Below are 27220 nucleotides of genomic sequence, written 5' to 3'. Positions count from 1 at the left end.
GAGAAGAACAAAGGGGAGAAAAAACAGAGAGGAGCAGCGACGGGAGTGTGAGAGGGGCACCGACGGGAGTGTGAGGCCACTGGGGGCAGAGACAGGAGGGGCTTTAATTAATTCAGGTGTTCTTGGAAACGGCCTGGGTGTTCATTAATAACTGACAAAGGGAAGGGCTACTTTGCAAAACAACCAAGACTGCCCCACTCTGTCCACTTGGCGCGCTGTGAGTGGATGTGGACTAAAAGTGCACAAGAGGTGCAAGTTCTAGGATGAAATAGGTGCAGTTTGCTACTTTTAGGATCAAACTATCACATTGTGTGCAAGTTCTAGTATCCCAGTGCTATTACCTCATTAAAAAATACTGTGATTAATAAGTAATATCATCACCTTTTATATTCCGTGACAAAGCATGGGCATTCAAATAGTATGTGTAAATGTAAATGTCTTTGTTCGGTTTATATGAAAACCCGTATGGTTTACATGTAATTCATTTGGTTAATTAAAATAGGTTTTTCATATAATACAAACGCAGGGGTGTATATAAATGTACGTACACTTATTTTTATAAATACGTATATATACTTTATTTTTATAAATACTTTTAAAAAACTGAGCTAACATATCATCTGATTAGTTGAAATGGTTCTTAAAATGTATGTCCGCTGACTGATCCCTGGTATCTGTTTTGGGGTCGGTTGCCCTCTCCTCAGTTTGACCGGTTTTGACCATACTATCGTCCTAGGTGGCGCCACATCGGCCAGGCAGGTGGACGTGGGCCCACCTGTCTGTCATCATCCCCTTCGCCATCTCTGACCCCTCTTGTTGATGCACTCGGTCAGATCGGGGGCGCCGCCCGCGGCCAACCACCACCGCAGCAAGTTGCCGGAGACCACCGCGCTGCTCAGCTCAGTCCATCTCCTCGCCCGAACCGGCGACGGAAGCCCCTCTCCACCCCTCGGCTGGCAGCCTCTCTCCATCCACGCAGTTCGCACGCGCGATAGCCACCAGCACGGCCGCCGACGCTGCACTGCAGGGCCGCGCTCGATGTACCGCCGGAGGCATCGCTATCGGGAGGATCCCAGCCTTCTCCGGGAACGGCTACCCCTTCGGGATCAAACTCATCCCCTCAGCAAGCTCCGTCCACCTCTGGCCTACCCCCGCCGGCCTCCACCGAAAACTGCAGTCTTGGACGCCGATGATTCATTTAGGTACTTACTACTCGATAATAATGTTCGTACGAGCCTTGCACTAATAATTCCACTATGTTGGTTCAGGAACTGCAGTTTCCAACTGGTCAGAGAGATTCAGACATGGGACCAAACGGGAGTACCGGACCGCCCCCACATCGGTGCTCAATGCCAAGTCTGCACACTGTATTCGTCTGGCAATTATTGTGTTTGCAAGTAGGGTTCAATTTCAATGCAGATACTACTAATTAGCGCGCTGGCTGTGCATCAAATTCTACATAGTGTCTTGCTTGTTTGATGGTATTTGTTTCAAACTGATGCTCTTCAGAGTACTTCACGCAGCTCCGAGCTGAAGATGCTGGATGGCACGGGCAGGAGCGGCGTGTCAGCAAGATGGGAGAAGGAAACTCTGATGCAAGGATTGCAAGCAAGCCCATTGATGTCTCTGATGCTGCTCGGCGTTACTCCTGTCCCGCGGTTGCAGCTTATTTAACGCTGTGCACCTCCGGTGACCAGCACCACATAGGTTCTGTCGGTTGCAGCTGATTTAGCGCTGTGCACCTCCGGTGACCAGCAGCACATAGGTTCTGTCAGGTCAGCACAAGCTAGAACCAACCCGTTTTCTCTTGAACACTTTCTTTGTTAGCATTAGTTTCGTGCAAACTATCATATACCAGCATAATCATCAAACTATTAGTAATCAGGAAGCAAAATGGACAATGTCCATGGTAATGACCGTATACTAGCATGGGGAATCAAATTATTTAAAGAGAAAGCAACAAAAAAAGCTGTCCACAAAATGCAAGAACAAATATTATTGTCAAATAGATGGTCTTGTAACTGAATGAAGGATGGTTATAAAGTTCTTTGGAACACATGTCAAAAGTTAACTGGGACCAGATACATATCCAACAACATACATGTTGAACTCTGACACAGCTGAAACACACCAAATTGACATGCATGAAACTAAACTTATGTTGCAGTACAAGTAGAATCTTAAAGAAGAAGCTTATTGGAAGCACTTAACCATCTTCATCATAGCCGTATCATAGCAGCAGCTTACGGGAATTCAACATTACCATGAAAACGTGGCAGGAAATCAAAAGGCAGACCAGCTGCTGAAGCAACAACTACTTAGTTAAACACCAAATGCCAACCTCACACTCAATCGAGACCCAAGTCAGTGTCCCGACTCACGAGCAAGATTGACCCAAGCTTGCAAACTCCATACAGAATCTCAGTTTCCATCAGAGACAACGACCGCAAGCATAGGCGCTGTTTGTTTTGTTGGCTTCGATTCTGCAAACCGGCCAGCGGCAATAACCAATGTGGCGATTAAAAAACAGAGTATGATTGGTAGGAAAGATATTCTGAAGGCAGGAGCATTTCTAGATTCCCATATGGTCCAAACTACAACATCTCCGGCAACCATCAGATTTCTAACATCACCAGTACATCAGAACCCAACTGCACAGACAGTTAAAAAAACAGGAAGAATAGCCTGAATATTCAGTTTGCACTAACCACACTCCACAGATATTTAGAAAGATGGCACAGAAAGAATCAAAACTCATAGGAACATTGTCCGACTTCTCGTAGCTAGCTATAAAAGAACTACATCTAGCAGCTTATGTATATCTAATTACTTGAATAGATTTATTTACCTGAAGAATATTACTTCCGAACATAACCCCCCAGTTTTACTAGTTATGTCACTAAGAGAAATATTGGAACAACTTAAGACAGGTTGAAACTTGGAACTTGTAAATTACCTTGGACATCCTCCGGGTTCTTGCGCTTCACCCTATCAACAACCGTGTCTATTGAGTTGTCTTCACCAATGTCCAACCTTGCCCTCTTTCTTCTGTTCTCACCCACCACCAAAAGTACAACATTTTGATCAGACTCATCAGTAGATCGAGTGACATCCTCCATCTGCTGATCCTCTAAACCTATCATTCCTTCCATCCCCTGTTCAAAACTTCCATTGTTCATCGGAGGGTCCAGACAAGTTTTGCTAGCAAAATCCTCTAGGATATCAATTTTATCAGTATCTTCTTTTTCATCATCATCCTGTTGCTGATCATCACCATCAACTTGTACTGCACAATGAGAAATGTCACATAGATGCATGAAGAGGGAGTATATATAACTCAACACTAATAATTAACAGAAGTACCACCAATTAAGCAAAATAAGATACGGAACACTTGATTACCAGACTGTCCAGTAGCAATAGGTTCACCTCCCATATCAACATCTTCGGCCATCTCAACAAACAAGAGCTTGGGACGTCTGGGGTGTTTTCTCGCTGCTTCTTTCCACCTGTGTTTTGTTTCATCACTCACTCCATCATGGAGGGTGACCTCCTTAATACGCCGCAGGGACTGGATCGTTGTGCCACAAAAGCCATTTAGATTCTTACATAGCAGCCGGAGCGACTCAAGGAGTGGTAGAGCTCCTTCTTGGACTTCCAGCTCAGTCATGACTTCCACCACGATGCATAGGCATTGCAGGCTTCCAAGCGCACCTTGTACGATGACGAGTTTGTCCAGTTGAGATGCAATTAGTTTCAGGTACGCCAAGCAGCGCACCCTGCTCAGGGCAGCAAGAATATTCCCGCTCAGCTGACCAGGAGATGAAAGGCACAGCTTAGTGAGACCACCCAGCATGGTAACAAATGGAGGCAGGCTGCATATGTTGCCCCCTTGTAGCTTGAGCGAGCTAAGATAGCAGGAGGAAGCTTCTTCTTTTTCTAGGGACAAACTCACAAGCAAGTCTTGGAACCATTCCTCATTAAAATTCAGTGAGAGTGAATGACCTTTTTTCACGTCGGTGCTTCTCGTGATGAACCCCTTGATGGCCTTTGAGAGATGAGTGTAGTTGTTGTTGCTGCTGCTGCTGCCGCCACTGGCAAGGGGATCCTTACTATTATTACTGGACTGCTGACACCATATTTTCACCTTTGTCAAGTGTTTCATATGCTCTATGAGCTGTGCAAATCCTTGGCTCTTGTTTTCCACTACAAATCCTGCTACTGTTTCCAATTTGCTATTCTCTGAGAGCCAAGTCTGTAGCTTATGCATTCTCCGGCCTCCTACACCTTGTTGGAGCTTGAACTTTCCAAACAGGTGTATCAGGCATGGCAGCTCCATGACTTGTGTCGGCAGAATCTCTATGTTGGTTCTTCTTACATCCAGCGTCTCCAAAAGTTGAAGCTTCTTGATCTCTTTGGGGAGCACCGTAACCTTAATAGCAGCCCCGAGGCTTAGGTACCTGAGCAGCAACAGGTTGCTGCATATCTCCCTAAGGTGCTTGTCCTCCAAGTGGTTACCACATTCTTCTAGGTCCAAAACTCGCAGCAGTTCATATTTGGAAAAATCCAAGACAGATTCGTGTGCCCTGCCGAAGATTGTCAGAGACCGGACAAGAGATAGATCATTGGCTACTCTGGCACTCGCGTCATGGACGGAGAGCCAACGGATTTTTCTGGGTGGGGGTGGAGGAGCCAGCTGATCATATAACAAGGTAATGAAGTTGTCACACTTGGACATGTTCAGGATGAACTCGAGCATCATGCCGTGAGTATGGTATGTCTTCACCTGATCTGCGCTATTTTTTCTGCTTGCATCTGTACGCTGGATGATACTCCGGTTGACCAGCTCTTTGAAATTGCCAATAGCAGCATCCAGAGCATTACACATATAATCTCCTTGGATAAACCCTTCAGCGCACCATTTCCTTACCAAGCTTCCTCTCCTGACTGTACGACCTCTAGGGTAGATACCTAGATATAGCAAGCATGTTTTGACATCATGTTTAACAAGGCTGGTGTAGCTATGGACAAGCACACGCTTCATTCTTGCTAACATCTCTTTTGTTTCCAGATGTGCTCCCAGATTGTGGCACAATGTTGCCCAGTTTTCATGCGTCGGATTACCTGTGCTTTGCAAGTACCGGGCTGTTGTAACAAGAGCAAGGGGTAAACCATCACACTTCTTTAGTGCTTCTGAGCCAAGCTTGTCATCTTTATTTACTGGCGGATCGTTGTCTTGGAAAGCTTCCTTGAGGAACAACTGTCTCGAATGTTCATCAGTGAGAGTTTTCATTGTGTACACTTGATCATGAGCTACTGAGCTGCTGCACGCATTTGCTACTGACTGAATGGCCGTTGTCACCAGAACTCTGCCACTCAACCCCACAAAGGCATCTTTTATGTCATGCCAAAATTCTGTCCGCATGTCATCAATTACAATGAAGAACCTACCAGGAGTGGACATTAAAATGCAGAGGAAAATTTCATTTTGTATGCAAGATGATACTAGTGAGTCTAGCTAGGAGAATTGCTGGACGGTGCAAAAATATAAAAGATTCAGGCTGATGCAGATTGAGATCAGTTCATCAAACAGAGATGGGGTTGACAAAAAATACCAATATGGTTTGCAAACTACTTAAATTAATTACCTTTTGCTCCCAAGGTACAATCTGAGAATTGAGTGGAGCTTGCTGAGGTTGCTTCCGCCATTTGTGGGGATGTCAAATTGCCGGAGTATCTCCTTGAGAACATCTGTTGGCCCCCCTTGCTCTGTTGTAGAGACCCAAGCCCGAGCTTCGTATTGCTTCTCGACTGTGTCATACACATTCCTGGCAAGGAGAGTCTTGCCTATACCATCAAAACCAACAATTGAGATCACCTTGAGCTGCTGTTGCTGCTGCTGGATCAGCTCGAGAAGCTCGTCTCGGGGCACATCCATGCCCACTGGACTGACAGTTGAGAGGGTGTCATCTATCACCATCTGTGTTGCCGTCTCACATGCCACTGACGATGACGCCGCTGAGGAAGAGGAGGTGCCAGCACCAATGCTGGCGCTGTAATAAGTTTCTCTCAGCTTGGATGACTCCTGTGATATTTTCTTGAGCTCGCGGATTGCCTTGGCGAACTCCTTACGGACTGTCACCGTCTGCACCCGGTGGACAGCCTGACGGATCCACGTCGACGACCCAGAGATGGTCACCCGGTGCATGAAGCGGTCGATGCAGTCCTCGATGGCATGCGCCAAATCACGTATGATTTGGATCCAGGCCCTCTGCACATGGTCGCCGACGGCGCCGCTCCTCCAGCGACAATCATCATCTTGTTGGATGGTGGCAGAAATTAACGAAAACTCTCTTTGGATGTAGGTGATGTCGTGCTCCAGGTTCTGCCGAAGCTTGTGATTTGCAGCTAAGAACTCCAAGAGCTTCGGCGCGATCCTACCCACAAAAGCAGTGGCTGCCGCAGCCTCCATCTACGGTTGGAAGATCAAATCATGGGATTTAGTAGATAGAGAAAAGAGGCCAGGAGGACACAGGAGCAGCCATGGCAGGATCAAGGTAGGTAGCTACTGGTGCCTGCCTAGAGGATATCTTAACATCCATGGTCAGTCATCGCATCCACTCCTCCAATCTGCTGGAGCTATTTACTTACATTACATATATGATGCTAAGCTACCAACACACAAATGCTATTTTACATGCTGGGCAATTCCGACAGCGCGTGGTGGTGGGTTCCATTTGGTTCTTTCTTTCTCATTTTTTTGTTTGCCAAAAAGCACATGTGAACCCTCTGAGCACTGAAAAAAGGCACAAAAGAATCTGACAGTGCGTGGTGGCAGGCCCCACTTGGTTCTGTCTTTCTCTTTTTTTTTGTGGAAAGGCACATGTGTGGTGGATCCCACGATCACTAAAAAAGCTCCCTTATTGCAGAACAATGTGAATATATATCATATAAAGGCAGGAAAGCAGACCCCAAACTTAAGGAATTTGTGCCATCAACACCGCTCCGTGAATGCACTTAGCCTAAATCGGACCCATCAAAGTTCTCCAGTTTTTATGTGGATGCACTATCTATCACAAAATACAATTATAGAAGAAAGAGCTGTGCATTAGTTAGACTAAAGGAGGTTTCAGGCTTTCAGCACACGTCAGTGAAATCATTCCAGTGGCAGCAATGATCCTGAGGCGACCGCTGTGAAATGGACGACATGGGGGCACTCACAAAAGGCAGGTCTACCTGCATGGGGGAACTCAAAAAATTCGGTCTCCTTTAGGAGCTCGACATGTTGTTGGATCGCCAGAAACTAAGTTCTGATTGATGGACCTAATGGAGATGGACAAGGAGGAGCCGACGAGGCAGGTGCTGGATTCCATCAGGACTGCGGGGAAGAAGAGGAAAAAGGAAGATGATGGGATTCTTGAGGAGGATTACAAGAGTTTCTTGCTTGACTATCCAACCACAGTCACAGGTGGGCGCGTGTGAAAATCCTACTCGTCTCCTTAATTCTTCCAGCCAGTACTCTTACTTAATTACTAACTGATCTTTCATGCTTTCCCGTTTCAGTTTCTGATCTTGGTACCAAATCAAGCGCCGAATATGAAGTCAAGCAATCTGGTGCTCAACTGCCAGTCCTTGAGGAAGCTCGCTCATTCACATCATCTGATATCTCAACACTATTTGGTGAGTGTTGTTTGATCCATCTCCTTAGCTAGCTCTGCCTTTATTTCTGTCTGTATATATGGCAGTACAGCATCGACCCATGCATGTGCATCGCAACTAATCCATCCATTAATTGATGATCCGCACCTCTGTCTTATCTGTCATGTGTGCTCTTTGATTAATTAGATGGTTCAGTGAGTTCTTCGTTGGGCTCCATGAGACCCCTTGTTGAGAAGCTCGACAAATTGCTAGATCCTGCTCAGGAATACTACAGGAAGTTGCCGAAGAGGATCAAGGAGGGGATGCACCTTCTCAAAGATGATCTTGAAGTGATAAGCTCCTACTTTGATGAACTGTCAGAGGTGGAGGACCCTCCCCCGATGGCCATGTGCTGGATGAATGAGGCACGCGACTTGTCTTACGATATGGAGGATTACATTAACAGCTTATTATTTGTGCCACCTGACTGTTTCATCAAGAAGAAGAAGAAGAAGAGGAAGAGGAGGAGGAGGAAGAAGATGATGATAAAGAAGAGGCTTAAGTGGTACAAACAGGTTGCATTCACAGTGCAAGTGTCAGAACATGGTATTAAGACAAGTAAAATCATTCATGTTAATACCCCTCGTCTTCCCAGTAAGCCCAATATTGCAGAAAATATATCAGAGTTCAGGATCTATGTCCAGGAGGCTATTGAACGGCACGACAGATACAAGCTCCATTGTTACAGCAACTTGATGAGGCCTACATTCTTATCCACTGGCCGTATGCTTCCAGCGCCATATGAAGAAACTGCACAAATTGTAACCGATGGCCGGATGAACGAGTTTATCAACTCACTGACAGCTACTGATGCGGCCGGCAGGCAGCAGCCCAAGGTGGTATCTGTTCTTGGATCTGGATGTATGGGTAAAACTACACTTGCGAACACGCTATACAGCAGAATTGGGATGCAATTTGATTGCAGAGCCTTCATTCGAATGTCCAAAAAGCCTGATATGAAGAGACTTTTCTGTGACCTTTTCTCGCAACTCCAGAAGAAGCAGCCGCTACCTGCCAATTGTAATGAGCTTGGCATCAGTGACAATATCAACAACCATCTGCAAGATAAAAGGTACTGTTAACGCAGTTCCCTTATGCTATTTATTTTAGTTATGTTAACCCAGCAAACTTCAATTTTCCTATTAGTCTGGCACAATGTATCTGATATGCGTGTGAATTCTTGGCATGCAGGTATCTAGTTGTTATTGATGATTTGTTGGATGCGTCAGCATGGGATATTATTAAATACACATTTCCAATGGGAAACTGTGGCAGTAGAATAATAATAACTACACAGATTGAAGATGTTGCGTTAACATGTTGCTGTGATCAATCGGAGCATGTTTTTGAGATGAAACCTCTTGACGATGATCACTCAAGAAAGCTATTCTTTAACAGACTTTTTGGTTCTGAAAGTGCCTGTCCTGAAGAATTCAAACAAGTTTCAAACGAAATTGTTAATATGTGTGGTGGTTTGCCGCTAGCAACAATCAGTATAGCTAGTCATTTGGCAAATCATCAGACAGCAGTATCACTGGATTTGCTGACATACATACGAGATTCATTGAGGTCCCATTTATGGTCAAGTTCTACTTCGGAAAGAACAAGACAAGTACTGAACCTCAGCTACAGTAATCTTCTCGTCGTCTGAAGACATGTTTGATGTATCTTCATATGTATCCAGAGGGCTCCATAATCTGGAAGGATGATCTGGTGAAGCAGTGGGTGGCTGAAGGTTTCATCCCTACAATAAAAGGGAAAGAGCAAGGTCAAGACTGGATGGACAAAGCTGCAGGAATCTATTTCGATGAACTTATTGATAGAAGATTCATCCAACCTTTATATATCAACTACAGCAATGAGGTGTTGTCCTGTACAGTTCATGACGTGGTACGCGATCTTATTGCACACAAGTCTGCTGAAGAGAATTTCCTTGTGGTAGTAGACCACAATCGAAAGTATATAGCACTTTCTAATAAGGTCCGTCGACTATCTTTCGTCTTTGGTGACACAATATATCCCAAGATACCAGAAAACATAACAAAGTCACAAATTCGGTCATTCAGATTTTTGGGATTATTCGAGTGTATGCCTTGTATTAGAGAGTTCAAGGTTCTCCGTGTTCTTAACCTTCACCTATCTGGTCATAATGGGGACCATGACCCTATAGACCTCACTGGGATTTCAGAACTGTTTCAGCTCAGGTATTTAAAGATTACAAGTGATGTGTGCATAAAACTTCCGAACCAATTGCAAATGCTGCAATGTTTGGAAACGCTAGATATTATGGATGCACCAAGAGTCACTGCTGTTCCATGGGATATTATACATCTCCCACACTTGTTGCACCTGACTCTTCCTATTGATATATATCTGCTGGGTTGGATCGGCATCAGCCTTTCCCTTGGCAAGCTGAACTACCTGCAGGATCTTCGTCTTATGTCATGTAGACCTTCATTTATGGGCATGGAAGCTCTTGCTTATTTGATTGGAGGACACGGCAACCTGAAAACTATAGTCGTGTCTAATAGCTCATCGGCTAAAAGTATCGAGGTTCTTGGCACCTCACATATAATTTCCTGGGATGACTTGAAGCCTCCCCCTCTTCTCCAGAGATTGGAATGCTCACCCCACAGCTGCATCATGTTTGCCCGAATTCCTAAGTGGTTTAAAGAACTTGGCAACCTATGCATTCTGAAGATTCCAGTGAGGCAACTAACGACAGGTTGTGTTGACATTCTCGGAGGATTGTGTGCCCTCACTGATCTGTCGATATATATGAAGACGTCGCCCATTCACAAGATCGTATTTCCCAAGGCTGGGTCCTCGATTCTCAAGTACGTCAAGTTGAGGTTCTCAACTGGAATAGCTTGCCTAAAATTTGAGACGTATGCAATGCCTATACTCTTGAAGCTCAGACTAGTTTTCAATGCCATCCCCCCTATGGACCAACAACTTCATTTTGCTCCGAGCCATCCCCTGCACTAATTAGAATCGAGTTTATGCCAGGTGTTAGAGAGATGTCAGCAAAATTTGTGGGTGCAGCTGCTGATCTAGAGTATGCCTCGAGGACCTTGGTTAGGAGTCATCCGAGCAATCCTAGAATCAATTTGCAATTGGTGGATAACGCGAGCTCAAAACAGGAACAACAACCATATGAGACTCTGGATATATCAAATTGGCATCCAAAGAAAAAACCGCACGTGATTGTGGAGGAAGCAGAAGAAGAAGCTGACGAGAGCAGGATGAATGCATACCACAAGGAATTGTTGAGCCGTGCTAGAGCAGCTGATAAAAGGTACTCCCGCTGTAAAGAAATATAAGGCCGTTTAGATCACTGTCTTATACTTCCTCCGTTTGTAAACATAAATCTTTTTAAAGATTTCAATACGGACTACACACAGGTGTATATAGACATATTTTAGAGTGTAGATGCACTTATTTTGCTCTAGTCCTATTGGAATCCCTAAAAGACTTATATTGGAATGGAGGGAGTATTTCTTTAGAGGGAATACTGTGAATGTTGCCTGCTAAAACGAGGAAACACGCATGTCCTCATTTGATTCTTCAGTTAACCTGCCCTCACTCTCTAACGAAGCTAAATGGTTGTTTGGAATCAGGGTTTCAAGGTCAGGGGAGTCCTCTTCCTGCCAGGAAGTTCCAGGTATTTTTTTTTCTCTCAACTTGTGCTGATAGAGTAGTTTTGCCATCGAGTTAACAAATGAAGCTACTTCACGAAATAAGATGCAGCAACTTTTGCCGCTACTTTTGCAGAATTTGACTGAAAGGCAGAGCTCTCAAAGGGCAAGTAAAATGGAGAACAAGTGCAGTAGGAGGCTAACCAAGGCCGTAGCAGCAGCCAGCAGGTAGCTGCTTCTATTTGAACTTGCAGCAGGTAGCAGATTAGCTCAACTCGCACTAATTTTTCTTGGTACTATGTACAATTTCAGTTAGGTGCCAGACAGCTATATGTATGTATATGTATGGGACTACAATAAATCTATCTCAGTTTCCATACAGTTGCTATATTACCAGGGTGGTCGCCGATGCCTCCCAACGTGTTATGTCCTGCGTGTCAGCTATATGTATGTATTACTGGCTGACATCCAGAAATAGCTGCAGTTTTGAAGTACTTCCCTACTCTGGACAGCATCAGCCTAGTCATGGCCCTTTTATCTCAGATGTCAACCGTTGGTCCTCCAAATTGCAGAGACTGTTATAATCCTAATGATGAATGCCCCCCCTCTGAAGATATGATATCCATTCAGTAACTGCCATCATAATAGCTAAGAATTTCTTCTTGCAGACTGATAGTTTATGGTTAACAGGTCCTAATACCTTGTTACAGAAGCAATTGGGTAGCCAGCTTGAAGTGAAACTGCTCCAATGCGAATATATCACAGGCATCTCTTTCATTTATGAAGGGTTGTTGAAAATCTTGGGAGTGCTATTTCAGGAGCACCACTCACTGCCTGTTTTGAGCTGCTCAAAAGCTTTCTGAGCAACCTCTGTCCAATCAAATAGTCTGTTCTGCAACAACACAGTCAGTGGTTTTGCAGCTAGACCATAGTGATGCAAAAACTTTCTATAATAGCCTGTTAACCCCCAAAACCTCCTCAGTTCAGTCACATTAGTTGGTATTGGCCATTGGAGCATAGCAGCTTTCTTTTCTGGATCAGTAGATAATATGCCTGGTGGTATTTCAATTGCTTTTGTGCAAAGGTGCACTTGCCGAGTTTTGCAGTGAGCTGATTGTCCTGTAATGTCATGTCTGTAATACAATTTGTAGATGAGCTACATGATCTCCCAAGGATTTACTATAGTCCAATATGTCATCCATAAACACTAGCACAAATTTCCTTATAAATGCAGCAAAGATAGTATTCACGAGGCACTGAAATGTTGCTGGAGCATTTGTAAGCCCAAGGGGCATGACCCTGCACTGGTATTGGCCAATTCATCCAGAAGATCATCCACAACTGGTAATGGAAATTTACTCTTGAAAGTAATACTCCCTCTGAGACTGCTCTCTCCCTCTTGCGTCGCCCAATGCGCGACCGAGTGGGAACCCTAGCCGTCGCCCGGTCGTCGTCGGCGGCGAGGGGGGTTCTTTTGTCTCCCTGCGCGGTGGCTACAGCGTGGGTTGTGGCGGCCGGTCGGGGATGCGGGGCTTGGCAGCGGTGCACCAGTGCTAAGGCGCGGCGGCGGTGTGGGTTGGCGGCGTGACAGGCCGCGCGTTGGTGGTGCGCGCGTGCAGGCAGGGGAATGGATAGCGAGGCGGCGGCGCTCAGATCTGGTCGGCACATGGCGCGGGGAGTGGGCGCCTTGGCTGCGGGGCGGCCACCATTTGCCACGGTGGTTTGCTGGTGGGGTGTGGCGCCAGTGCAGGCCTGGCCTGGTGCTAGAGGCCAGCGGGTGGTGACGGAGAAACAACTTCATATCGGCGCGTCTGGATCCACCCCTGTCACTGCGGGCTGTAGGCGGCCTGGGCCACGGCGGCGACCCTCTCGTCGTGGTGTGATGGTGAAGGGGCGGCGCGGCAGCAGTGGAGGTGGGTGACCCTCGTCTAGTCGGACCCTTGCGGCTGGACGGTGGCACTCGGCACAGGAGGGCCTCCCTGGTGAGCTTCATTAATTAAGGCGCGCGGTAGGTCGATTTGGTTTCCGTCGTCGGCGAGCGCGCCTTTGCGGATGGGCTCGCGGAGAGCTGTGCCAGCTACCATGGTGGGGCAACACGAGGATGCTCCTCCTCCCCCTTTCCTCGTGCTTGGGAGCTCGGTTGAAGGGATGGGTGGCCTCGATGTGCTCGTATCACCTATCGCTGACATGGGTGTGTCGGTCCAGATTCGTCTGCTCCCCTTTCTCCCTCGTTCCTCGGCCGCGGGCGGCCCTCTCGTAGTGGCGTGATAGTGAGGAGGCGGCGTGGCAACAGTGGAGGTGGGCGACACTCGTCTAGTCAGACCCTTGCGGCTGGATGGTGGCGCTCGGCGCGGGAGGGCCTCCCTGGTGAGCTACATCAGTTGAGGCAGTAGGTCGATTTGGTTTCCTTAGTTGGCGAGCACGCGTTTGTGGGTGGTCTCCCGGAGAGCTGTGCCAGCTACCATGGTGGGGCGATACGAGGATGCTCCTCCTCCCCCTTTCCTCGTGCTCGGCGGGGAGCTCGGTTGGAGGGGTGTGTGGCCTCGATGCGGTCGCGTCACCTGTTGTTGGCACATGTGTGTCGGTCTAGATTCGTCCGCTCCCCTTTCTCCCCCGTTCCTTGGCCACGGGCGGGTTGGCTCACCTCTACTAGTGGAGCGTCTGTGGGTGGTTCAATCGGTCGAGGATCGTCGGTTGATTGAAAGCCGGGGCCTTTGTGTAGGTCTCGTGGATGTCTGGTTGTAGGGTGGCGGCACTAGTGGTGGGAGGCGCGGCGTTTGTGGGCGGAGCGTGCGTCTTAGGTTTAGGAATGGTTGACGGAGTTAGGGTGCGATGGTGGGGTGTGACTGACAGGGTACACCACTTTCCCAGTCCTTTGATTGGCGACGGTGGCAGCGGCCGTGGACGCCGTACCCTTCCTAAAGGATTTGTCACGGCGCTCCTCCTCATGTCGTCTTGCTCTGGGTGAAAACCTGATCTTCGTGGATCAGGCGACGGCGGCTATGCTTGGTCGTACCCTTGTTGGAGGCACCGCTTGGGAGGTCTAGCTTCGTTGTTGTCTGATTCACCTCTCTATTGTTGTCAGTGGGTGATGTGTCGGTGCCCGGCACCTTTGTATCTTGCCTTGAGTGTGTGCGTCGTGTGTATTATTTGGTCCCTCGGACGTTTCAGATCACTACTTTAGTGATCTTATAAAGGTGTTATATTTGTTTAGAGAGGGTGTACTTCAGCTAAACACAGCAGGATATCTCCATTGGCAGCCTTAACATGTGTTGGCAAGGTACCCACAGCATGACCGTGCAGAAAGTCCACTACTGCTTGGTCCACAAACTATGTGAGCTATGAAAATCAATCAGATAGTACTGAGAGGGTGTACTTCAGCCTGGTCAATTTTGTCTTGCACTTGAGCCTGCAGCCTGATTATCATGGAATTTTCAGTCCCAGCCACATCATTCAGAGACATGCTTGCATCCATTCTCCTTGTTGTTGTTCTCTTTCAGTTAATGTATCAAGCATCCCATGGGACAAAATGATATAACCCCCTTCCAGAGCCTTGAGTTGGGCTACAACGTACTTATGTTGAGGTGAAAAAATTTCTCCACACTTAAAAGCATAACACATTTGCTCTTCTGTAGTCCTTTAGTTGTTTTGCTTTCCAGAAACCGCCAACTGTTTTTTTCAATAAAGTTCCCTTTCCCCCCAAATTGACTATGTTTAACTGGAAACATAGGTTTTAGGCCTCCTCCTTCGATGAATAAGAGCAGGCACGCATGTGAGGCTCTACTCCAGCTCTAATATCATTTTTCAGTCGCAACATAAATTGAATGATAAAGAAGATATTGCTCTGTTCCTCATATAAGTAAAATCCATTGTAGGCATCCACTTCTTCTTCCGCTTGCTACCTCCCGGGTCATGTGGATCATACATGGGCGAGATGCGGAAGACGACATATATAGGCCTAGCTGCAGGAGGCGTAGAACCCAGCAGAGAAAAGGGATCGGAGGGAAAAGAGGAGCGGGCCGGGTGAGAGGAGGAAGACGAGAATTCAAGATCGCAGACAGGCTTATAAGTTATAACGGCACCTGACAGTACAACTCACACGCGGCTAAACGGGCACACCAGCTACTCTGCCACCGACTTGCCCTGTTCTTCCCCATCTTCAGCTATCTCATGCACTTGTCCCTCTCCACGAGGCGTAGCCATGACACAAAGGCTCCGCCGCGCCTTCCATCTCTCCACAAAGCAACCGAGGAATGCGGCGGTGGAGGAGAACTCCGGCGCGCCGGCGTTTCCTCGGTTATGGGGATCTCTCCGTGACGAGGAGGAGGAGAACGGAGCGTTGCCGGGCAGATGCTGCAGCCCACAACAGCGACATATATAAATCTTCTTTGTTCTTTCTAGGCCCATGCGATGCAACACTGCGAGCTAGTAGCACCTTCGATTGTTCTGTTCCTCAAAAAAAAAAACTTCAATTGTTCATTTCCTTTTTACTAATCTTCTTTTTCTCAGTAGCTAGTTTATTTTCCAGAAAAGGGTGTATTATAGCATGTTGTGAACAAACAAAGCCGTACGGTTTGTAAATTGTACAATGGCACAACTTTTTTAGAAAACTACAAGTGTCCCGATGATTCACGACAATTGAAAGGATAGCTAGAGAAAATGCTCAGTGCAAAACGAAACTTAAAAAAAATGTTATGTCATTTGTGCCGAATGTTCATCTATTTCAACAAAAAATATCCACATAAATAGTGACAATACTTGACTAAATAAGAATTTTCAAGGAAAGGTTGAAATTGTTACAATATTTTGTGAAGTATGTTATATGATTCCAAATTAATGCTCCACTAGAGTTTGAGAATAATTTTCGGCAGTCAAGAGAAGAAGAAACCCCGCATATGGGTCCCCAAAAATGATAATCTAAGGTGGACGTGGCATCCAACTAAATTTCATCATCGGTGTTTTTACGTTCATACCTCATTTCTTAGTGTTTAGTGCTTACTAATGCCCTAGGGTTTACAGCAAGTTTTTGGGAACGGAATAAATAAATAGAGGTTAGAGCCATTTAAAGTTAACTCTTTTTCTGCGAAAAGCAAAGATCTATTATAAGAGTTCATCTGAAGTACAAAGCATCTTAAACATAATAAATATTACATCAAGATTTCGAGACCACAGCATCTTAAACATAATAAATATTACATCAAGATTTCGAGACCACCGAACGATCACTACTGCCGCGAGAACGAGACGCCGATGCCTCGTTATCACTGCTCTCCTATAGAAGTCGGCTTAACCGTGTCGATGACAACCAGGGAGTCTTCATGCTCGTGCCCCTATGTAAAATGCCCTCGAGATCTTTAGTGTTGAAATATATTGACCCCCACCCTTCATCAGTTCGGACTTTTGGAACAATTGTTTGAAGCATGAATTCAATATGGTATTCGAGCCAAGAGGTCTTGAGTTTAAGATCCTGCCAACACAGTATTAAAAATAAATGATTATGTGGCCTACATTGATCCCACATCTAAGATCAAAATAGCCTAGACTTGAGGGGGCAGCGTTGAAATATATTGACCGCCACCCATCATTTGTTCGGACTTTTGAAGCAACTGGTTGGAGTATGAATTCAATATTTAGTACTACAATATACACGTACTCAATCAATCGGTGAAGGTAGCACCTATATGGGTTGTGGCACTAGATTATGTTCTTGTCTCCTAGCCTGCAAAATCATGCAGCAGCTCAGACCCCATGAGGTTCCTATACGGTAGCACCACATCTTCCTCCTCAGCTCCAATTATGAGTGACGATTGTTGTTGCATGATCATCGCTGGTGATGTGAACGCCCGTTGCTGCTGGAGTCCCAAGGTAAGTGACACCGCGCCATTACCAACATCACTGCGCAAACATGGGTAGCCACGGAGTTCGCCGCCCTCAGCAACAAGGGAGGATGGGATAAAGCAGCCACTAGGATTGTTTGTGCTGCTAAAGCGATGGCAACTTTCATCTCTTATTGTCGCAACCTTCGTCCATGCCGCTAACTTGTTTTTTTGATGATCCGCGGGGGAAGGTTCTGCTCTACCATCGCTAGCGCCGTTGTCATCATGTTGTATGGTTTCTTCTGCATACATCTCCTCTATCATGGGCTTCCATAGCCTAACCCTTGCATTGATGAACCAGTTGGAAACCTAGAAATGTTTAGGTTTATTAGTTAAGTGTATAATTATCATACATTCATATTCACAGCGAAAAAAACTTTGGAAAAAGATTAAGGTAGTCATCCGGTGATCATGTTTGAATAACAAACCTGGCTTCTTGATAACCCGGATTGGCGCGCCAAAATGTGCTTGTCTACATCATTTGGATACCTGTTAATTCACATAGTTGTGTTTAATTCATTTCATCAAGTGCCTTCCTTTTTATAGTTTTTAAAAGGCTATTTTCTAAAACCTCAACAACCTAAAATTGCACCCTTTGGAGTGGGGAATTTTAGTGAGATGGTGGAGGATACTTTGTACTTCCGATGGAGATAGTTTAATGTTGAAGATGGAGATAGATTGTTTGGAACACACGTACGGGTGGAGGAAGTGCTCGAAGAGCCACGAGCGGAGGACGGCGACGGCGCGCTCTGGCAGGCCACGTTGGGGCCGCCACGGGCAGCTCTCGATGGCGGCGGCACCGCCATATTGCTGGAACGCCCTTTGCCGCCTTAGGCATTGGTCCACAACCCTTAGCCTCGGTGTGTCCCCTTTTGATGCGCCCGGTGCTGCTAACATGCCGTCGGCGTCCCTGCTCTCCCCCATTGACTTCTTCAAAGTTCGTATCTGCCCAACGAGTGCATCCCTCAGGCACCGGAAGTGGCGTGACATGGCACGCATCGCCAGCTTCGTGTACACTTGTGCTGCCCCCATGCCGGCCACCTCATCAAACGACATCTCCGTCGCCCGCATTTTCTCACGATATCGCCGGTAGCACCTGTCCACCTTCATAATACATGATATCAGTTGAATTCATTGATAATGAAGCTAGGATCCTTCTTAATTTAGTTTAGGATAGTTATACTCTCTTGTTGTAGCTAGTACTCCCTCCGTAAAGAAATATAGGAGCATTTGGATCACTACTTTAGTGATCTAAACACTCTTATATTTGTATACAAAGGGTAATTATAAATGGCATCTTGATTTCTGGCATGTACACATGACTAAATGTATATTCATGTGGGTGACACAAGAAACAACAAGACTACCGCTCGCACAGCCTGCATCGAAACACTGCTTTACCACTAGATGCCTTTTACCCAAAAAAAATAACCAGATGCAGCTCGGTAAAAAAATCAAGACAGGGAAATTAATTAAGTTGATAATATATAAGTGAATTTATTAAAAGTTGCTTTGTTAATTGCAGATAGCAAGATGCCTAGATAGGATGAAAAGTTGTACTCCCTCCCAAGAAACTTCAAAAACTGTATCTATCACTTGTGCACTGCATGCCAATGTCGACATACTTATGGGATTCCTTCCAGGAAACGTCACCAAAGTAAGTACTCATCACAAGAAAATATCAGACTCAAAAGTTGCAAGTAAGGGTGAGAGCTAGACATGGCTCTGTAAATTAATCATAAGATCGACCGAGTAGGCAGTAACTAACTAGTAGCAACAAGAAGAGTAGTAGGCTTGTGGGTGTACCTACCTCTTCAACCATGGACAGTAGCCTGGTCTTCCTCCTCTCGAGCGCCATGTAATCCATGGAGCTCACAGACGGGTTGGCGCCCCATGGGCCACACGCCGGCGACTTGTCGCTGTCCAGCTTCGGAGCTTGCATCGTCGCACCGCGGTTCATGGCATCTCCTTCGAGGTTGCAGAATTCACTGAGCAGCTCCCTCGCAGGGCCTAGGTACCTGGAGCTATTTAACCAGAAGGACTGCTGCTGCATGGTCATCATCGATGGCGGTGCCACTGTGAAAGGTTGCAGCTCATGCTGGCTGGCTGTGTTGTCGAGAGAGAGCATTGACACATGCGGCGGCCATGGCCTGTCGCCTCCGGATCGCGGTGGCATGTCCTCCTGGAGTGGGGCGAAGAGGCCGTGGTGGTCGAAGGCCATGGCCATGGCGGCAGGGTTGGGGGTCACTGGGGACGAGGAGGAGAAGCCGAGGAGGTGGTGGTGGGGTTCATGGGACGCCATCATCAGTATGTAGCACAGCTGTACAAGGATGCTTGTGTGAGAGAGAGCTAACTAACTATTACTACTTGCAAGTATTTTTTTTTATAAGGAGGAAGCGAGCCCCCGGCCTCTGCATCAATCGATGCATGCAGCCATATTATTAAAGATAGATAAAATAGTATCTTAGATCCAAATAGCTGAAAAAGCCGAAAGTGTAAAAGAAAGCACGAAAACAGCCACATCCGGCGTATGTAAACTTAGACTACGATGCCTATACATCTAGTCTATTATTAACACGCCATCCAAATCGGTTGAAGATAACCCGTGCGGCCATCTCCCATCGGTTGCACCCAATATCCATAAGATCCCTGTACTCCGCATGACTGAGTAACGACCACGTACGGATCCAAGATGTTGCTCTGTATATAACCTGCAAAAAATTGTTGAAGTTCTTGCCATTAAAGATCATGTCATTCCTGGTATTCCATATTGCCCAAAACAAAGCACATATCCCAACACCGATAAGTTTCGATATTTTAGCGTCAACTCCATTGAGCCACGTTGTAAATATTGAACCAACACATATAGGTGGGCTGATATTAAAAGCTATTTGAATAGTTCTCCATAACAGTTTTGCAAGAGGACATTCTATAAAAAGGTGTTTAATTGTTTCATTTTGCTCACAATAGCAACAGTTAGGCCTTCCTCTCCAACTACGCTTAAGTAAGTTATCTTTGGTTAGTATGACCCCTTTGTGTATAAACCACATAAATATTTTAATTCTCAGGGGCACCTTGATCCTCCAAATAGGTACAAATGTTGGTAAAATTCCTGTATTTATCAGATGTGAATACATGGACTTGACTGAGAATATTCCATTCTTAGTTAATATCCACCTAATACTATCTGATTGTTCAGCTAAATGCACCTGCATGATTCTTTCAACCAAATGCAACCATGCATCCCAGCGAGCTCCTACTAAAGCCCTTCTGAACTGTATATTAAGCGGTGTAGATTGTAGTATCGTGGATACATAATCCTCTTTACGTTGTACTATATTATATAACATTGGGTATTGAAGTGCAAGTGGTGTGTCCCCAAGCCAAGTATCTTCCCAAAACCTTGTTAAGGCACCATTACCCACTATAAATTTTACCCTCTGGTAAAACTTCCACTTTATCTTCATTAGCCCTTTCCAAAATGGGGAATCATTTGGTCTAGCTGTAACCTGAGCTAAAGTTTTAGAATTTAGGTATTTGTTCTGAAGTATCTGAATCCACGTTCCTTCAGATTCTGTAGATAATCTATATAGCCATTTGCTAAGCAAACATTTGTTTTTCACTTCTAGATTCTCAATGCCCAAACCCCCCTGATCTTTAGGAGAGCATATAATATCCCACCGAGCTAATCTGTATTTCTTTCTAGCTTCATCACTTTGCCAGAAAAACCGAGATCTGTAAAAGTCTAGTCTTTTTCGTACCCCTACTGGTATTTCAAAGAAAGACAATAGAAACATAGGTAAGCTTGTTAACACCGAGTTAATTAAGACAAGCCTCCCTCCATATGACATTAGTTTACCCTTCCAGCAGCTTAATTTTTTCTCAATTCTTTCTTCGATACATTTCCATTCTTTATTTGTGAGACGCCTATGATGAATAGGTATTCCGAGGTAGCTAAACGGAAGTGATCCTAATTCACAACCAAATAGCTGTCTATACGCGTGTTGCTCTTCTTTTGCCTTTCCAAAGCATAAGATTTCGCTTTTGTTAAAGTTAATTTTGAGCCCTGATAATTGTTCAAATAAACACAATAATAATTTCATGTTCCTTGCTTTAGCCATATCGTGTTCCAAAAAAAGAATTGTATCATCCGCATATTGTAATATAGACACACCCCCATCTACAAGGTGTGGAATAAGTCCACCAACTTGGTCTTTATCTTTGGCTCGCGTAATGAGTATTGTCAACATATCAACAACTATGTTGAATAATACTGGGGACATTGAGTCCCCCTGTCTTAACCCTTTGTGTGTTTGAAAATAATGTCCTATGTCATCGTTTACTTTAACACCTACGCTCCCTTTCTGTATGGAAGCATCAACCTGATCTCTCCACCTTTCATTAAAACCTTTCATTCGTAAGGCCTGTTGAAGGAATGACCAATTTACCTTATCGTAAGCCTTTTCGAAATCTACTTTAAAGATAATTCCATCTAATTTCTTTGTATGGATTTCGTGCAACGTTTCATGAAGAACGACAACCCCCTCAAGGATATGTCTCCCAGGCATAAACGCCGTCTGTGTCGGTTGGACTACAGAATGTGCTATCTGTGTCAACCTATTTGTGCCAACCTTTGTGAAAATCTTGAAGCTCACATTCAGCAAACAAATTGGTCTAAACTGTTCAATGCGTGTTGCTTCCACCTTTTTTGGCAACAACGTAATTGTTCCAAAGTTGAGGTGGAAAAGCTGCAACCGGCCCTCGAATAAATCTTGGAACATAGGCATGAGATCACCTTTAATAATATACCAACACTTCTTATAAAATTCTGCTGGGAACCCATCTGGTCCCGGTGCCTTATTCTGTTTCATCTGTGCTATTGAATCATAAACCTCCTTCTCTGTAAAGGGAGCAGATAAAACCTCATTCTCATCTGCATTTAGTTGAGGTATGTCATGATTCAAGCTCTCATCCAGTGAGACCAACGTCTCTTTTGAAGGTCCAAATAATTTCTTGTAATATTCAGATATGTATAATTTTAAGTTTTCATGACCTACTATTGTTCCTTCATCTTGCTCCAATTGAATTATTTTTTTCTTTCTATGCTTGCCATTTGCAATCATGTGAAAGAATTTAGTATTATCATCTCCATGAACTACCTTGTTCACCTTAGCTCTTTGTGCCCATTTCATTTCCTCTTCTCTTAACAATTTTTGCAATTCTTTTTCAGCCTTTATCTTATTATTCCTATCTGTCATGTTCAACTGTGCCGACTCGGCTTTGATGTCTAAATCATCAATCAGACCAGTCAGTTTTTCTTTTTCTATTTTATAAATACCACTTTGATTTTTCGCCCATCCTCTCAGAAATTGGCGAAGATGTCTTATTTTGTTCTGCCATCTTTCAATATTCGTAGAGCCACCAACTTTTCTAGCCCATTCACGAGCTATGAGATCCATGAAGCCTTCTCTTTCAAACCAACTTAATTCAAATGAGAAGGCATTTTTATTACCTACATGATTGGCCTCCCCTGAGTCAACCATGAGGGGTGTGTGGTCTGAGATGGCTCTCTGTAATGCCCGTACTGTGACAAAGGGGTACTTCTGTTCCCAGTCGACACTAGTTAGTACTCGGTCCAACTTCTCATATGTTGGTACCGGTAGAGAATTCGCCCATGTAAATTGTCTACCAGTAAGGTCAATCTCCCTCAGATCGAGACTCTCAATAACCATATTGAACATGACTGACCATCGTTCATCATAGTTATCATTATTTTTTTCCTCAGACCTCCTGATAATATTAAAATCTCCCCCCACCATAATTGGGATTGTTTCTTCTCCACAAATTCTTACTAAATCAGCAAGGAAGTCAGGTTTTAGTTCTGGTTGAGCTGCACCATATACGGCTATCAAAGCCCATCTGAACCCATCAATTTTCGATCTCACTCGAAACTTAACGGTAAACTCGCCGTAAACCACACTCATCACCTCCAATGTCTCACATTTGACACCAAGTAAGATTCCTCCAGATCTACCCCTTGGTGGCAAACAGTGCCAGTCAAATTCAACCCCTCCTGATAAAGTATTTAAAAATTGAGGTGTGAAATTATCTCTTCCAGTTTCTTGTAGAGCCATAAAATCTAGTTTATATTCTATCGATGTGTCTCTAAGGAACCTTCTTTTAGCCAAGTCTGCTAGACCTCTGCTATTCCAGAATATTCCTTTCATATATCATCATGGAATTTTTTCTTTTGTTTCACTCTGGCACTTCTCCTAACCGCTGATTCGGGAAAAACCTTCCTTTTCCAAGGTCGCTTTGGTTTTTCCAGAATCATTTGAGTGATACCTTCTTGATTAATTGATGGTGAATGCGTACCCGGAATTAAAGAGGCCGTATACCCCTCCAATCCCGTATCATCCCCCTCCTCTTCCTCTCCGTCTATGTGTAATAAACTTTGACATACTTTTTGTAATTCTACCCCTCCTAATTCATTAATATCTTTTTCATTCATAGGCTTGACCGATGCAAGATTTTGAATAAACTCTATAGTTCTATCCGTTTCTATATCAAGAATATCATTAATAGTTTTCGCTAATTGTTTGCTGGAAGAACCTAGAGTAATTCCTATGTCGCTAGCATTTTGCATAATCTCAGATTCGGTGAGATGCAGTATTGAAGCATTATGATCAATTTGCATACCTGTAGCTGCCTCGACATCTCGAAGCTTTGCTGCCCTCGTAGCACGCGCGAGTAACATGTCATCGGCATCCGGCTGCTCCTGGATACGTTGACTGAACCTTAAATCTCCGCAAGAAGGATCTGGAATTCCTCCAAAAGAAATCACATCTTGTGAGGATATAGCTGTATGTGTTCGTCCTTTTACCTTACAATCAGCAGCAGCCTTGTCCTGCCCAGAAGACGGTGAGGAAGTCTGTTCCAGTATTGCAAAACTGTTGTCTTGCTGCTGCTGATTCAACAAGCAAGATTCAGACTTTGTATTTTGATTCGGTCCATCAGAAGCAGCATTTACATTGCTGTTGTTGCTCACCAGCCCAGCTGAAGCAACGTTTTGTTGCACGGCTTGCATGTCCCTCTCTGACAGAGCTGACTTATAATGGCTGGCTGCGCATGTTATGTCGCTGAGACCAGCCGAAGCATCCTTTTGCTTCGTATATTGCATGTCACCCTGGGACATACTGTGAGAATAATGGCTTGTACTTCTCACATCGTTGCTACTGTTTCCCATCAGCCCGGCCGAAGTATGAGTATGCTTCGAAAATTCCATGTCACCCCGATGTACGTCCTGATTACACGTCTTAGGCAGAGATGTCTGTTTCAGGCTCAGTTGCTCATCTTCCCTATGAAGTTTGATTGAACTGATTGGCGTGGTCAGCACCTCCAAGTGTGACAAACGCATGGGCGGAGAAGTATTTTTTCCTTGACGTGGTATCTCTTCCTCGATAGCAGGTATTGCTTCCTCTTCGACATATGCTTCCGTCCATAGAGTAGTTGGCGTAGGCATCTCAAAAGATCCAAGCCGTAAAGTAACCATAGGTGACACTGAAGAGGAAGGGGTTCCTGCGCTGTTAATTGAATTATGCTTGGCAGATGATGATTGTGATTTTGCATTGTGATTAGACTTGTCGGGCTGATCCTCGTCGGCATCTCCCTGCTCCTTATCTCGATCATCTCCATCTGCCATATGAGTATCACCGTCATGTGATTGCTGTTGGACCTCCACCTCGACCTCTACATCAAGGTCATAGTGAATTCCATCGTAAGACCATGGTGCGTAGTCCGGTATGTACTCAACATCAAGGACCAACACACACACCCTCGCTATACCCCGTTTTCGAGTAAAAGGCATATCCACCTTATCTGTCTTACCAACCAAAGACCCTAGACTCCATACAATAAGGAAGTCATTAAGAAGAATCTCTGGTATTCCTGAAAATCTAATCCAAGCCTTCTTTAACCGCGTACCCTGTGGTTCCGGTTTTTTACACTCCTCAAACTCAAGTAAACATTTGCTATCACTAACTTTGCTGACCCCAAATGCAAGCAACCGTTGAAGATCCTCTCTTCTTGGAAACTCTACTCGAAAACTTTGATCATCTACCTTATCTGGTGCCCACTGGTATGTCTCAGACACAAGCCTTTTCAGCTGTTGAGAAACTTGTTCTGCAGTCAGTGTTCCGTTTGTAACCGTTACTAGTCCCGTTCTGGAACTCTCTAGGCGAGGCGGAACTAGGACCGATGAGGATATTGGTGTCTCAAAGAACATCAGCCTACTTTGACATACACCATAAATATTAATTACCGGCTTAGGAACTGAGAGTAGCGGACATGTGGCATCATCATGACCTGGTTTCTGGCAGAGATCACATATCTCAGTTGTACAGTCTACTACGAAGTGCCCAGGAACTCCACACCTGTAGCATGTCAATTTTTCCTTCTTTCGAGCAGCTTTGTTCGCGCGTGCGGTGTCTCTATCCTCAGCCGACTTAGGTCTCTCAGCAGAGTTGGAAGTATTACCTGGCACTCCATCGTTTGCCATTGGATTAATTTCCTTCCACTTGGGCAGCGAATTGTTTCGGCCAAATGTTCGGATTCCACCACCCCCACGTTGACGAAAGGTCGAACCTCTTGCACCTTCGACAAAATTGCCTTCCGGAGGTTGGAAAGGTCTGTGCCAGTGATTAGCACCTCCCCCCGGCCCTCCCCCGACGTTCCATTGCCCACGTCCACCACCTTGACCACTGAAGTTTTCGTTCCAATGCTGTCCAAAATTTCTATATCCCTGGTATCCGCCACATCCTCTGTTATACCCTGCACCTCGTGCAGGCTTAAATGTCACACCTCCACGACCCTGACTGTCCTTTCCTGCTGTAAGAAGATGACACTCCCCATCAGATCGTGACAGTGCTGGATTCCCTGCCCCTGAGGTATGCGCCACTGCAACCTGCTTGGGATCAGAGTGAGGAGCCGCTGCAACCTGCTTGGGTTCAGAGAGAGTAGCCGCTGGCTGGGATCCACCCCGTGCGGCCATGGGAAGCGCCGGCACTCGGCGGGCTCTTCCCGTTCTCGACGGGAACCCAGGCGGCGATCGAAAAGACTTGCGATCTGTGCCCTCGTGGCAAACCCTGATTCCCAGTTCGTTTTGTACCAAGCTTTCTTTCTCGTACGTATCAGATCGTTCGTTAATCTCTGGGCTATCCACCGGGCACAACTGGGCCTTATACCCAGCTGTCTCGGCCCCTTTCACATCAATTAATGGCCCGTCTTGGCCTATGAGTAAATTCAAACGTTGCTTCCTCTTTTCTCGGATCCCGAGATCTACCTGCGACGAGGACGTCGCCGACGGACGCACCGTTGCCACAGCTCGATTGTTCTTCCGTTTGATCGGGACTGTCTTCCAAGAATCGATAAAATCAGCTAATGTTAATGCCGGTAGTCGTACCTTCGGAAGAGGTCCTTTCCATGGCCGTATATATATGTATGTATGTATATCATATATAGCATAGCTTTTGTGTTGTCATGCATGCATGAAGAGAGAAGAATATCGATTGACGCAGAGGAGTTTCAACCTCCTTTTTGAAGAAGAAAGATGATGAGAGAAGAATTGCAAGCAAAGGGTTTAGAGAGAGAGAAAGAGAGATAGAGAGAGAGATTGCTAGCTTGCACTTGCTCTTGCTTTACATTTATGTAGGCACTTGTGTGATCTCTGTGGATCCTAGGAATAAGTTTGTATGGATATGCATCAATATCATCTACATGCACACCGATATGTGTGTGAGTGAGAGAGGGTGTATCTTAGCTTTTGCCACTTTGATGAAGCTAACTACTTTCATATCATCTTTTTTATTTTTGCGGGATACTTTCATATCATCTTAGCCGTACAGCGCGAGCTAGCCAAACATATATATGCTCTCTTGGGTCTGTTATTCAAGCAGCTATGCGTATTTTGAGTCTAATTTTGATCACCGATTTAGCTAATACACAAGTTTG

The 27220-nt window shown here is 45.3% G+C and overlaps 2 protein-coding genes and 1 pseudogene across 4 annotated transcripts; 1 reads left to right on the top strand and 2 right to left on the bottom strand.

The window, feature by feature from the left end:
• Positions 1 to 1978: 1978 nt before the first annotated feature.
• Positions 1979 to 6484, bottom strand: LOC123407261 (disease resistance protein RGA4-like). Of its 2 annotated transcripts, none has more exons than XM_045100358.1 (4): positions 5649 to 6484; positions 3403 to 5447; positions 2957 to 3286; positions 1979 to 2483 (listed from the first exon to the last, which is right to left on the bottom strand). In XM_045100358.1, the coding sequence occupies exons 1-4, from the start codon at positions 6470 to 6472 to the stop codon at positions 2422 to 2424; spliced, it is 3261 nt and encodes a 1086-aa protein (XP_044956293.1). In that variant the 5' UTR covers positions 6473 to 6484; the 3' UTR covers positions 1979 to 2421. The 2 variants fall into 2 exon arrangements, with proteins under 2 accessions (XP_044956293.1, XP_044956294.1); XM_045100359.1 differs by lacking the exon at positions 1979 to 2483 and adding an exon at positions 2495 to 2651.
• An 833-nt stretch (positions 6485 to 7317) lies between these two features.
• On the top strand, positions 7318 to 12537 carry LOC123407260 (annotated as a pseudogene). The gene is made up of 6 exons (XR_006612574.1): positions 7318 to 7468; positions 7564 to 7680; positions 7846 to 8770; positions 8890 to 10996; positions 11319 to 11362; positions 11473 to 12537. The product of XR_006612574.1 is annotated as a disease resistance protein RGA5-like (transcript).
• Positions 12538 to 16794: 4257 nt separating this feature from the next.
• Positions 16795 to 27015, bottom strand: LOC123407262 (homeobox protein BEL1 homolog). The gene is made up of 5 exons (XM_045100360.1): positions 26705 to 27015; positions 19023 to 19589; positions 17910 to 18316; positions 17641 to 17701; positions 16795 to 17521 (listed from the first exon to the last, which is right to left on the bottom strand). The coding sequence occupies exons 2-5, from the start codon at positions 19515 to 19517 to the stop codon at positions 17051 to 17053; spliced, it is 1434 nt and encodes a 477-aa protein (XP_044956295.1). The 5' UTR covers positions 19518 to 19589; positions 26705 to 27015; the 3' UTR covers positions 16795 to 17050.
• Between the last annotated feature and the right edge of the window lie 205 nt (positions 27016 to 27220).

The sequence above is a fragment of the Hordeum vulgare genome, chromosome 7H, assembly GCF_904849725.1.
Source record: "Hordeum vulgare subsp. vulgare chromosome 7H, MorexV3_pseudomolecules_assembly, whole genome shotgun sequence".
NCBI lineage: Eukaryota > Viridiplantae > Streptophyta > Magnoliopsida > Poales > Poaceae > Hordeum > Hordeum vulgare.
Note: the sequence above shows the minus strand (reverse complement) of the source record. Positions and strands in the feature narration are given on the sequence as shown.

Excerpts from the sequence above, each read along its gene's own strand:
- LOC123407261 (XM_045100358.1), bottom strand. The coding sequence starts at position 6,472 with ATGGAGGCTGCGGCAGCCACTGCTTTTGTGGGTAGGATCGCGCCGAAG. Across the intron at positions 3,287-3,402 it reads TATTGCTACTGGACAGTCTG|TACAAGTTGATGGTGATGAT; the intron begins GTAATCAAGTGT and ends CTCATTGTGCAG. Across the intron at positions 2,484-2,956 it reads GAACCCGGAGGATGTCCAAG|AATCGAAGCCAACAAAACAA; the intron begins GTAATTTACAAG and ends GCCGGTTTGCAG.
- LOC123407262 (XM_045100360.1), bottom strand. The coding sequence starts at position 19,517 with ATGATGGCGTCCCATGAACCCCACCACCACCTCCTCGGCTTCTCCTCC. Across the intron at positions 17,702-17,909 it reads TTCGAGCACTTCCTCCACCC|GTATCCAAATGATGTAGACA; the intron begins GTACGTGTGTTC and ends GTGAATTAACAG. Across the intron at positions 17,522-17,640 it reads CCGGGTTATCAAGAAGCCAG|GTTTCCAACTGGTTCATCAA; the intron begins GTTTGTTATTCA and ends AAACATTTCTAG.